Here is a 12636-nt window from a genome sequence, read left to right as displayed (position 1 = left end):
CATCTTGAAATAAAGTACTCCACTTCACCTTTAGTAAACTGGAGAATGTACATGCTCTTCATTTCAGAGGGTGCTGGTAACAAGAGAGGTACTTATCCCTCCCATGGCACACAGGATGAGAAATATACATCCTCTCATCTTGAGGTAAACCTGCCAGGGCTGGCACTTAGGGGAAAGTGAAAAACATCCCCAAGGCCATGTCTACACTACGAAAGTACTCCGATTTTACAGAAGTCAATTTTTGGGAACAGATTGTATAAAGTCGAGTGCATGCGTCCACACTAAGCACATTAATTCAACGATGTGCGTCCACAGTAATGTGGCAAGCGTCGACATTCTGAGCGGTGCACTGTGGGTAGCTATCTCACACTTCCTGCAGTCCCTGGTGCCCACTGGAATTCTGGGCTGAGCTCCCAATGCCTGATGGGGCCAAAAATTTGTCGCAGGTGGTTATGGGTAAATGTCGTCAGTCACTCCTTTCCTCCATGAAAGCAGCATCAGACAATAATTTCGCGCCCTTTTCCCTGGATTGCCTGAGCAGACGCCATAGTACGGCAAGCATGGAGCCCGATCAGCTCACCGCAGCAGTTATGACCATTGTAAACATCTCGCGTATTATCGTGCAGTTTATGCATAACCAGCACCTGAAAAACCAGGCGAGGAGGCGATGGCAGCACAGAGATGAGGACATGAACACAGATTTCTCCAAAACCAGGGTCCCCTGGAGATTTGGAGATCATGGTGTTACTGGGGCAGGCTCATGCTGTGGAACGCCGATTCTGGGCCTGGGAAACAAGCACAGAGTGGTGGGACCGCATAGTGTTGCGGCTTTGGGATGATTCCCAGTGGCTCTGAAACTTTCGCATGCGTAAGGGCACTTTCATGGAACTTTGTGACTTGCTTTTCCCTGTCCTGAAGTGCAAGAATACCAAGATGAGAGCAGCCCTCACAGTTCACAAGCGAGTGGCAACAGCCCTGTGGATTTTGCAACGCCAGACGGCTACCAGTCAGTCAGTAATCAATTTGGAGTGGGCAAATCTACTGTGGGGGTTGCTGTGATGCAAGTAGCCAACGCAATCGTTGAGCTGCTGCTACCAAAGGTAGAGACTCTGGGAAATGTGCAGCTCATACTAGATGGCTTTACTGCAATGGGATTCCCTAACTGTGGTGGGGCTATCGACGGAATGCATATCCCTATCTTGGGACTGGACCACCAGGGCAGCCAGTACATAAACCGCAAGGGGTACTTTTCAATGGTGCTCTAAGTACTGGTGGATCACAAGGAATGTTTCACCAACATCAACTTGGGATGGCTGGGAAAGGTTCATGACGCTTGCGTCTTTAGGAACTCTGGTCTGTTTAAATGGCTGCAGGAAGGAATTTACTTCCCAGACTGTTGGGGATGTTGAAATGCCTATACTTATCCTTGGGGATCCAGCCTACCCCTTAATGCCCTGGCTCATGAAGCTGTACACAGGCACCCTGGACAGCAGTAAGGAGCTGTTCAAATATAGGCTGAGCAAGTGCAGAATGGTGGTAGAGCGTGCATTTGGACTTTTAAAGGATTTAAGGGGCCAGGGTACTGTGTGCCACTTCTGTTTGTTTCTCCTTGATGTAAACCCGCCACCTTGGTTGACTCTAAATTCCCTGTAAACCACCCGCCCTCCCAACTTCGATCACAGTCCTTGCTGGCAAAGGAAATAAAGTCACTATCGTTTAAAAAACATGTATTCTTTATTAATTGATTATAAAAATTGGGAGATAACTCACAAGGTAGCCCACGTGGGGTGTGAGAGGAGGGAAGGAAAAAGCCACTTCAAAACTTGTTGAATGACAGCCTTCTGTTGCTTGGGCTGTCCACTGGAGTGGAGTCGTTGGGTGCCTGGAGCCTCCCCCTGCATTCTTGGACTTCTGGGTGAGGAGGCTATGGAACTTGGGGAGGAGGGAGGGCGGTTAAACAGGGGCTGCAGCAGCAGTCCATGATCCTATTGCCATTCATGAACCTCCACCAGACGCCGGAGCATGTCCGTTTGATCCTGCAGTAGCCGCAACGTTGCATCCTGTCTCCTCTGATCTTCCTGCCACCACCTCTCCTTACGTTCATCGGCCACTTTCCTGTACTCTGCTAGTGTGTCCCTCCACACATTCTGCTAAGCTCTGTCAGAGCCGGACGACTGCATGAGCTCAGAGAACATTTCATCGCACGTGTGTTTTTTTCACCGCCTTATCTGAGATAGCCTTTGGGATGGAGGAGGGAGGCTTGAAACTTTTGCAGCTGATGGAGGAAAAAAAGGCAGTAAAGTATTTAAAAAGATACATTTTACAGAACAATGGCTATACTCTTTCATGGTGAACAACACTATTTCCATTACAGAGCACATGTGATTTTGGTACAAGGTCGCATTTTGCATCTTATAGTGAGTGCCTGCGGCTTTGGTGTTAGAGATCACACATGCAGTGCTAGGTAACAGAATTTGGCTTGCAGGCAGCCATGGTAAGTCATAGTCTTTCGGCTTCTGCAAGCTTCATAACAGCAGTGCTCACCTCTCCCGTACCAAGCAAAGCACGTTGAGTTGGCCATTTAGTGCTGCGGTTTTCCTGTTAACATGCAGCAGCAAAAACCAAATGAACCAACTCCCCACCCCCATCAAATTCTCTGGGATGATCGCTTTACCCCTCCCCCCCACCACGTGGCTGGTATCAGGGAAGATCCCTGCTAGCCAAACGCGAACAGCTCAGCGCCAATGGCCCCCCCACACCGCGTAGCTAACTGTGGGGAGGATTTCTTTTCAGCCACAGGCAAACAGCCCAGTAGGAATGGCCACCTCTGAATGTCTCCTTAATTAAATTTCCCTATTTCAACTAGGTACCATGAACGATATCACTATCCTGAGGATAACACAGAGAGATAAAGAACGGACATTGCTTGAATGCCAGCAAACACCGGGACCATACTGCATGACAAAGCCAGGCAGCGTGATACCAGATTACTTGCTACTAGCATGGCGTGGTAAAGTGTCTACCATGGAAGATGGAATAAGGCTGCTCTCCCCAGAAACCTTCTGAAAAGGCTTTTAGAGTACCTCCAGGAGAGCTTCATGGCGATGTCCCTGGAGGACTTCCGCTCCATCCCCAGACACATTAACAGACTTAATGAAAGCCAGAAGAAAGCCAAGGAAAGTGTGGGCCCCTTACTGAATGAGGGAGGCAAGCTAGTGACAGAGGATGTGGAAAAAGCTAATGTACTCAATGCTTTTTTTGCCTCTGTTTTCACTAACAAGGTCAGCTCCCAGACTGCTGTGCTGGGCAACACAAAATGGGGAAGAGATGGCCAGCCCTCTGTAGAGATAGAGGTGGTTAGGGACTATTTAGAAAAGCTGGACGTGCACAAGTCCATGGGGCCGGACGAATTGCATCCGAGAGTGCTGAAGGAATTGGCGGCTGTGATTGCAGAGCCCTTGGCCATTATCTTTGAAAACTCGTGGCGAACGGGGAAGTCCCGGATGACTGGAAAAAGGCTAATGTAGTGCCCATCTTTAAAAAAGGGAAGAAGGAGGATCCTGGGAACTACAGGCCGGTCAGCCTCACCTCAGTCCCTGGAAAAATCATGGAGCAGGTCCTCAAGAATCAATCCTGAAGCACTTAGAGGAGAGGAAAGTGATCAGGAACAGTCAGCATGGATTCACCAAGGGAATCATGCCTGACTAATCTAATCGCCTTTTATGATGAGATTACTGGTTCTGTGGATGAAGGGAAAGCAGTGGATGTATTGTTTCTTGACTTTAGCAAAGCTTTGACACGGTCTCCCACACATTCTTGTCAGCAAGTTAAGGAAGTATGGGCTGGATGAATGCACTATAAGGTGGGTAGAAAGCTGGCTAGATTGTCGGGCTCAACGGGTAGTGATCAATGGCTCCATGTCTAGTTGGCAGCCGGTGTCAAGTGGAGTGCCCCAGGGGTCGGTCCTGGGGCCCGTTTTGTTCAATATCTTCATAAATGATCTGGAGGATGGTGTGGATTGCACTCTCAGCAAATTTGCGGATGATACTAAACTGGGAGGAGTGGTAGATACGCTGGAGGGGAGGGATAGGATACAGAAGGACCTAGACAAATTGGAGGTGGGCCAAAAGAAATCTAATGAGGTTCAATAAGGATAAGTGCAGGGTCCTGCACTTAGGATGGAAGATCCAATGCACCGCTACAGACTAGGGACCGAATGGCTCGGCAGCAGTTCTGCGGAAAGGACCTAGGGGTGACAGTGACGAGAAGCTGGATATGAGTCAGCAGTGTGCCCTTGTTGCCAAGAAGGCCAATGGCATTTTGGGATGTATAAGTAGGGGCATAGCGAGCAGATCGAGGGACGTGATCGTTCCCCTCTATTCGACACTGGTGAGGCCTCATCTGGAGTACTGTGTCCAGTTTTGGGCCCCACACTACAGGAAGGATGTGGATAAATTGGAAAGAGTACAACGAAGGGCAACAAAAATGATTAGGGGTCTAGAGCACATGACTTATGAGGAGAGGCTGAGGGAGCTGGGATTGTTTAGTCTGCAGAAGAGAAGAATGAGGGGGGATTTGATAGCTGCTTTCAACTACCTGAAAGGGGGTTTCAAAGAGGATGGCTCTAGACTGTTCTCAATGGTAGCAGATGACAGAACGAGGAGTAATGGTCTCAAGTTGCAATGGGGAGGTTTAGATTGGATATTAGGAAAAACTTTTTCACTAAGAGGGTGGTGAAACACTGGAATGCGTTACCTAGGGAGGTGGTAGAATCTCCTTCCTTAGAGGTTTTTAAGGTCAGGCTTGACAAAGCCCTGGCTGGATGATTTAACTGGGACTTGGTCCTGCTTTGAGCAGGGGGTTGGACTAGATGACCTTCTGGGGTCCCTTCCAACCCTGATATTCTATGATTCTATGACTTTTCCAGTAGCTGTACTGGCCATAAATGCATCCCAAGTCCTCGGGGCTACTTAATCATCAAAAAACGCTTGCTTTTTATAACATGTATTGTATTTAAAAAGGTACACTCACCAGAGGTCCCTTCTTCGTCTTGGGAGGGTATTTCAGTCAGGATGATAAAAAGATCCTGGCTGTCAGGGAGAACGGTGTGCTGTGTGCTCTCCTCAAGCTCATCCTCCTCCTCCTCCTCCTCATCTTCCCCATCTGCAAAATCCCCAGGCATGGCGGAGAGTACCCCATCATCGGAGTCCACGGACAGGGGTGGGGTAGTGGTGGTGGCCCCCCCTAAAATTGCATGCAGCTCAGCGTAGAAACGGCATGTCTGGGGCCCTGTCCTGGAGCATCCATTTGATTCTTTGGTTTTCTGGTACCCGTATCTGAGCTCCTTAATGACAGGTTTCAGAGTAGCAGCCGTGTTAGTCTGTATTCGCAAAAAGAAAAGGAGTACTTGTGGCACCTTAGAGACTAACAAATTATTAGAGCATAAGCTTCGTGAGCTACAGCTCACTTCATCGGATACATCAAATGCATCCGATGAAGTGAGCTATAGCTCACGAAAGCTTATGCTCTAATAAATTTGTTAGTCTCTAAGGTGCCACAAGTACTCCTTTTCTTTTTGAGCTCCTTAAGTTCACGTGGCACTGTGGCGTCCCTGCTGTAGCCTCTGTCCCTCATGGTCTCGGAGATTTTTTGAAATGTTTTGGCATTTCGTCTTTTGGAATGTAGTTCTGATAGCACGGATTCCTCTCCCCACACAGTGATCAGATCCAGTACCTCCCGTTTGGTCCATGCTGGAGCTCTTTTTCGATTCTGGGACTGCCATGGTCACCTGTGCTGATGAGCTCTGCACGATTACCTGTGCTGATGAGCTCGCCTGGCCAAACAGGAAAGGAGATTCAAAAGTTCCCAGGGCTTTTCCTGTACAGGTGGCCAGTGCATCCGAGTTCAGAGTGCTGTCCAGAGCGGTCACAATGGTGCACTGTGGGATAGCCCCCGGAGGCCAATACCTTCGAATTGCGTCCACACTAACCCTAATTTGAAATGGCAATGTCGATTTCAGCGCTAATCCCCTTGTTGAGGAGGAGTACAGAAATCGTTTTTAAGAGCCCTTTATGTCGAAAAAATGGCTTCGTTGTGTGGACGGGTGCCGGGTTAATTCTATTTAACGCTGCTAAATCCGACAAACTCGTAGTGTAGACCAGGCCCAGGAGTCCAAACCAGGCAGACTCAGAGCAAACATTGCACTGGGGCTGAGAAAAACCTGTCACAAACTAATGGGAGACTCCCTATCACAAACTGAATTTGCCAAAGTGTATACCAGCTCAAGGGGATGGACAGAGACTAATCACCAGGCAGGGGAAGAAACTCAACAAATCTCCTCTTACCTTCTCTCTTCTTCCTTGCAGGAGAATGAACAGAGACGGGAAATGCAGACAGTGCAGAGAGCTGAGCAGCTTGCTCCATGAGCAACAGGAACTGAAGATTGAGGGGAAAAGAGGTGAGCCTGTGCAGAGCGCGAACTGGCACAAACTGCTACAGGAATACTGTGTCCAGCTCTGGTGTCTGCACTTCAACAATGTTGTTGAAAAACTGGAGGTTTCAGAAAGCCGTGAGAAGGATAAGGATTGGGAAACTGCTTTATAGTGAAAGACTTGAGCTCCTTTAATCTATTTACCTTATCCAAGATAAGGTTAAAGGTGACTTGATCCCAGTCTATATATACCTACACGGGGGATAGAAACGTAATAATGGGCTATTCAATCTAGTAGACAAAAGTATAACAGATCTAATAGCTGGAAGCTGAAAGACAAATTCAGACTAGAAATATGTGCACATTTAAGTGAGAGTAATTAATCATTAGACCAACTTACCGAGGGTTATGACGGATTCTCCAACACTGGAAATTTTTTAACCAAGACTGGGTATTTTTCTAAAAGATTTGCTCTAGTTTAACCACAGCTATGGACTGAAGCAGGAATTAATTCAAGTAAATTCTATGCTTTGCATATGAAAGCAGTCAGACTAGAAGATCACAGTGGTCCCTTCTGACTTGAAAAATCTATAAGTCAATCAATACATTTTGTCTATCCAAGAGAGACAGCTCTTGTTGACTTTTTTCCTACTTGGTAGGTGAAGTTACACCAGCTCTATATAATGAGCTACACAGCTAGGGGGAGAGGATATTTACAATAAAACAGATCCTTTACATAGAACATGAATGAGTTTCTTGAGATACTACCCAATATTAACAGAAAGGCTAAGAAATCAACAATCAATTGCCAATAACTATTTCTGTTCTCACCTGTCTCTTGTATGTTTCCAGTTGGCTACGCGCTGCATTGGCTTTCCTTAGTTCTTCTTCCAAGCTTACAGTGTTTTGCATATACATAGTGTCTTCTGCCTCTAAGAGTTTCACTTGCCTCCGCAGATCACCAAGATCTTCCAGCTTCTTTTTGTATGACTCTACCTGGCTTTCTAACTTAGCCACTTTATCAGAGGAATGCCTGGATGAGAACAGAGAAGGAGAAGCTGCATCAAACCTGTTCAGACTTTAAACTTTGGGGCATGGACCATCTTTTTGTTCTTTGTTTATACAGTGCTGGTCCATGGGTAGGACTGCTAGGCACTATGGTAATACAAATAATATATAATAATATTCAAAATGCTAACATAATAAGTGCTCTGAAGTCTCCTCAGTATTAAACTCAATACAGAAATGGTTCCCAACACCAGGAGGAGCATAAGAAAGCTAACAACTTATCCTCACTGCTGTGTTTCGTAGCTTTCTCTTTGCCAGCCTCTCTGCTTTTCCCCTCACCAACCTACCCAAAATGAGGTAGTTTCCAATGATATCACTCTTCCTGCTTGGATGCATTTACTGTCTTCTTGTCTGTTTTTGTATCAAGTTCTAACTATTTTCATGCCATCCTCTCTCTCAGGCAATCTCCACCTCAGACTCCCAATCCAGCCTCAAACTCACTTCTTTCAGGCAGCCTTTCAATACTATCCCTGTATCTGCTCTTGTTTTCATGCCTACCAAACAGATTAATAGTTTTAAAACAAATTAAGAAATCTGAAAGACTTGAGCATCTTTACTGTCAGTGAAAGAAAACAGAGTGGAACACACAAAGAGCTGTTATGCCCATTTACAGGGCAGCCTGTGCCCTCTCCGCACAGTAGCAGTTTAGTAGATTAGATTAAGAATTTTAGGAACATGGATGCAGGATGGGGCTCAGTTTATAATGCTCACCTTTGAATAAACAGTTCTCATTGCGGAATATCACAATTTAGAAACATAGCCAAAGGGAATTTATATCAAATTTTTCAAAGAATTCACCATTTGGTTATGAACAAGCAAAAGACATTTCAGGCCAAAGGATAATTTTTTACAAAAGTTGTAAATGCCTTTAAAACGACGAAGGGCTACTGCAAACATAATACTGATAGTGTGGCAATGCCACATATACAGTGCTTAATGATGTGAGATCAGGTTGCTTGACTGGCAAAAAATTCACCACCTCATCATTTTGATGGTAACTGGATGCACTTTGGTGCTTGTTAAACTACTTTAATGTATGCAAAATTTTGAAACTACATGAATGCTAATGGAGATGAACTGACAGCACAAACTTTGTTTTAGGAATAAAAAGAAATATACACCCTAATGGTTAGAGCAGTGGTCCCCAACCTTTCTGTGGAAATAGCATATTGCTAGTCCCAGAAGACTGTGGCGGGCGCCAGACACCCTGCTGCCGAAATGCCGCCGAGAAGCGGCAGCGGCAAGAAGCGTCGCAGCCGAAATGCCACTGAGAAACGGCAACGCTTCTCAATGGCATTTCGATGGGTGGTCTCCAGTGGCCGCGCTCAGCAGCGGCATTTCGGCGGCGCGGTGTCCTGCGGGTGCACAAAAATGCCATGGCGCCCACGGGCACCACTTTGGGGACCCAAAAGTGGTGTTCTCGTCCATCCTCCCCGTGGAAGGAAAAGGCCTGGGTAGGGACCGTCGAATCGTGGAGGTCAACGAATGGCTACGCAGGTGGTGTCGGAGAGAAGGCTTTGGATTCTTTGACCATGGGATGGTGTTCCATGAAGGAGGACTGCTGGGCAGAGACGGGCTCCATCTTACGAAGAGAGGGAAGAACATCTTTGCCAGCAGGCTGGCTAACCTAGTGAGGAGGGCTTTAAACTAGGTTCACCGGGGGAAGGAGACCAAAGCCCTGAGGTAAGTGGGAAAGCGGGATACCGGGAGGAAGCACAGGCAGGAAGGTCTGTGAGGGGAGGGCTCCTGCCTCATACTGGGAATGAGGGGCGATCAACAGGTTATCTCAAGTGCTTATATACAAATGCACAAAGCCTTGGAAACAAGCAGGGAGAACTGGAGGTCCTGGTGATGTCAAGGAATTATGACGTGACTGGAATAACAGAGACTTGGTGGGATAACTCACATGACTGGAGTACAGTCATGGATGGTTATAAACTGTTCAGGAAGGACAGGCAGGGCAGAAAAGGTGGGGGAGTAGCACTGTATGTAAGGGAGCAGTATGACTGCTCAGAGCTCCGGTACGAAACTGTGGAAAAACCTGAGTGTCTCTGGATTAAGTTTAGAAGTGTGTGCAACAAGAGTGATGTCATGGTGGGAGTCTGCTATAGACCACCGGACCAGGGGGATGAGGTGGATGAGGCTTTCTTCCGGCAACTCACGGAAGCTACTAGATCGCATGCCCTGATTCTCATGGGTGACTTTAATTTTCCTGATATCTGCTGGGAGAGCAATACAGCGGTGCATAGACAATCCAGGAAGTTTTTGGAAAGCGTAGGGGACAATTTCCTGGTGCAAGTGCTAGGGGAGCCAACTAGGGGGAGCGCTTTTCTTGACCTGCTGCTCACAAACCGGGTAGAATTAGTGGGGGAAGCAAAAGTGGATGGGAATCTGGGAGGCAGTGACCATGAGTTGGTTGAGTTCAGGATCCTGACGCAGGGAAGAAAGGTAAGCAGCAGGATACGGACCCTGGACTTCAGGAAAGCAGACTTTGACTCCCTCAGGGAACAGATGGCCAGGATCCCCTGGGGGACTAACATGAAAGGGAAGGGAGTCCAGGAGAGCTGGCTGTATTTCAAGGAATCCCTGTTGAGGTTACAGGGACAAACCATCCCGATGAGTCGAAAGAATAGTAAATATGGCAGGCGACCAGCTTGGCTTAATGGTGAAATCCTAGCGGATCTTAAACATAAAAAAGAAGCTTACAAGAAGTGGAAGGTTGGACATATGACCAGGGAAGAGTATAAAATATTGCTCGGGCATGTAGGAAAGATATCAGGAGGGCCAAATCGCACCTGGAGCTGCAGCTAGCAAGAGATGTCAAGAGTAACAAGAAGGGTTTCTTCAGGTATGTTGGCAACAAGAAGAAAGCCAAGGAAAGTGTGGGCCCCTTACTGAATGAGGGAGGCAAGCTAGTGACAGAGGATGTGGAAAAAGCTAATGTACTCAATGCTTTTTTTGCCTCTGTTTTCACTAACAAGGTCAGCTCCCAGACTGCTGTGCTGGGCAACACAAAACGGGGAAGAGATGGCCAGCCCTCTGTAGAGATAGAGGTGGTTAGGGACTATTTAGAAAAGCTGGACGTGCACAAGTCCATGGGGCCGGACGAATTGCATCCGAGAGTGCTGAAGGAATTGGCGGCTGTGATTGCACAGCCCTTGGCCATTATCTTTGAAAACTCATGGCGAACGGGGGAAGTCCCGGATGACTGGAAAAAGGCTAATGTAGTGCCCATCTTTAAAAAAGGGAAGAAGGAGGATCCTGGGAACTACAGGCCGGTCAGCCTCACCTCAGTCCCTGGAAAAATCATGGAGCAGGTCCTCAAAGAATCAATCCTGAAGCACTTAGAGGAGAGGAAAGTGATCAGGAACAGTCAGCATGGATTCACCAAGGGAAGGTCATGCCTGACTAATCTAATCGCCTTTTATGATGAGATTACTGGTTCTGTGGATGAAGGGAAAGCAGTGGATGTATTGTTTCTTGACTTTAGCAAAGCTTTTGACACGGTCTCCCACAGCATTCTTGTCAGCAAGTTAAGGAAGTATGGGCTGGATGAATGCACTATAAGGTGGGTAGAAAGCTGGCTAGATTGTCGGGCTCAACGGGTAGTGATCAATGGCTCCATGTCTAGTTGGCAGCCGGTGTCAAGTGGAGTGCCCCAGGGGTCGGTCCTGGGGCCCGTTTTGTTCAATATCTTCATAAATGATCTGGAGGATGGTGTGGATTGCACTCTCAGCAAATTTGCGGATGATACTAAACTGGGAGGAGTGGTAGATACGCTGGAGGGGAGGGATAGGATACAGAAGGACCTAGACAAATTGGAGGATTGGGCCAAAAGAAATCTAATGAGGTTCAATAAGGATAAATGCAGGGTCCTGCACTTAGGATGGAAGAATCCAATGCACCGCTACAGACTAGGGACCGAATGGCTCGGCAGCAGTTCTGCGGAAAAGGACCTAGGGGTGACAGTGGACGAGAAGCTGGATATGAGTCAGCAGTGTGCCCTTGTTGCCAAGAAGGCCAATGGCATTTTGGGATGTATAAGTAGGGGCATAGCGAGCAGATCGAGGGACGTGATCGTTCCCCTCTATTCGGCACTGGTGAGGCCTCATCTGGAGTACTGTGTCCAGTTTTGGGCCCCACACTACAGGAAGGATGTGGATAAATTGGAAAGAGTACAGCGAAGGGCAACAAAAATGATTAGGGGTCTAGAGCACATGACTTATGAGGAGAGGCTGAGGGAGCTGGGATTGTTTAGTCTGCAGAAGAGAAGAATGAGGGGGGATTTGATAGCTGCTTTCAACTACCTGAAAGGGGGTTTCAAAGAGGATGGCTCTAGACTGTTCTCAATGGTAGCAGATGACAGAACAAGGAGTAATGGTCTCAAGTTACAATGGGGGAGGTTTAGATTGGATATTAGGAAAAACTTTTTCACTAAGAGGGTGGTGAAACACTGGAATGCGTTACCTAGGGAGGTGGTAGAATCTCCTTCCTTAGAGGTTTTTAAGGTCAGGCTTGACAAAGCCCTGGCTGGGATGATTTAACTGGGACTTGGTCCTGCTTTGAGCAGGGGGTTGGACTAGATGACCTTCTGGGGTCCCTTCCAACCCTGATATTCTATGATTCTATGATTCTATGACCACTGGGTTAGAATAATAGTTTACCTAAGTACATCCATCTCATCCTTCAAAGACTGAGCCTCTTCTGCTAAAGTGGTTAGCTCTTCATTCTGCTGTCGCAATTCTGCGATTTCTTTTTCCAGCTCTTCACAACGTATTCGATAATCATCTTTGGCTGCCTCTAGCCTACAGAATTGAAACAAAACAGTAGATAAGAAAGGTTATGTTCCTACCACAAACCACTGCTACCTTCTTCCTTCATAGCAACTTTTTGAGACACTCGGAAAAAAAAAAAAGCCAATGATCATCATCATGTTGCCAGTTTCTCCTACATTTTCAAGGAGGTGGAGGTAGCTCCAGCTTTATGGGTATACATGCTTCTAAGTCAACGTCATCAACAACTCTGCCTTGCAGTGCAACAAGGAGATGTATACTTTCCATCATAGTTTTATTTAAAAGAAAGAAATCCTAATGCTTTCACATACTACTGAAAATCTTTGCTAAAACACTCCTCTCAGA

At 47.0% G+C, this 12636-nt stretch overlaps 1 protein-coding gene across 1 annotated transcript in view; it reads right to left on the bottom strand.

Annotated features, from left to right (window-relative positions):
• Positions 1 to 12636, bottom strand: part of HOOK3 (hook microtubule tethering protein 3) — a 128147-nt gene that overhangs the window by 55764 nt on the left and 59747 nt on the right. The window contains 2 exon segments of the mRNA XM_043514600.1: positions 7262 to 7463; positions 12163 to 12303. Of these exon segments, the coding sequence (XP_043370535.1) occupies positions 7262 to 7463; positions 12163 to 12303 (343 nt within the window).

Source organism: Dermochelys coriacea, chromosome 5 (assembly GCF_009764565.3).
Source record: "Dermochelys coriacea isolate rDerCor1 chromosome 5, rDerCor1.pri.v4, whole genome shotgun sequence".
NCBI lineage: Eukaryota > Metazoa > Chordata > Testudines > Dermochelyidae > Dermochelys > Dermochelys coriacea.
This window is presented reverse-complemented; position numbering and strand designations above follow the sequence as displayed.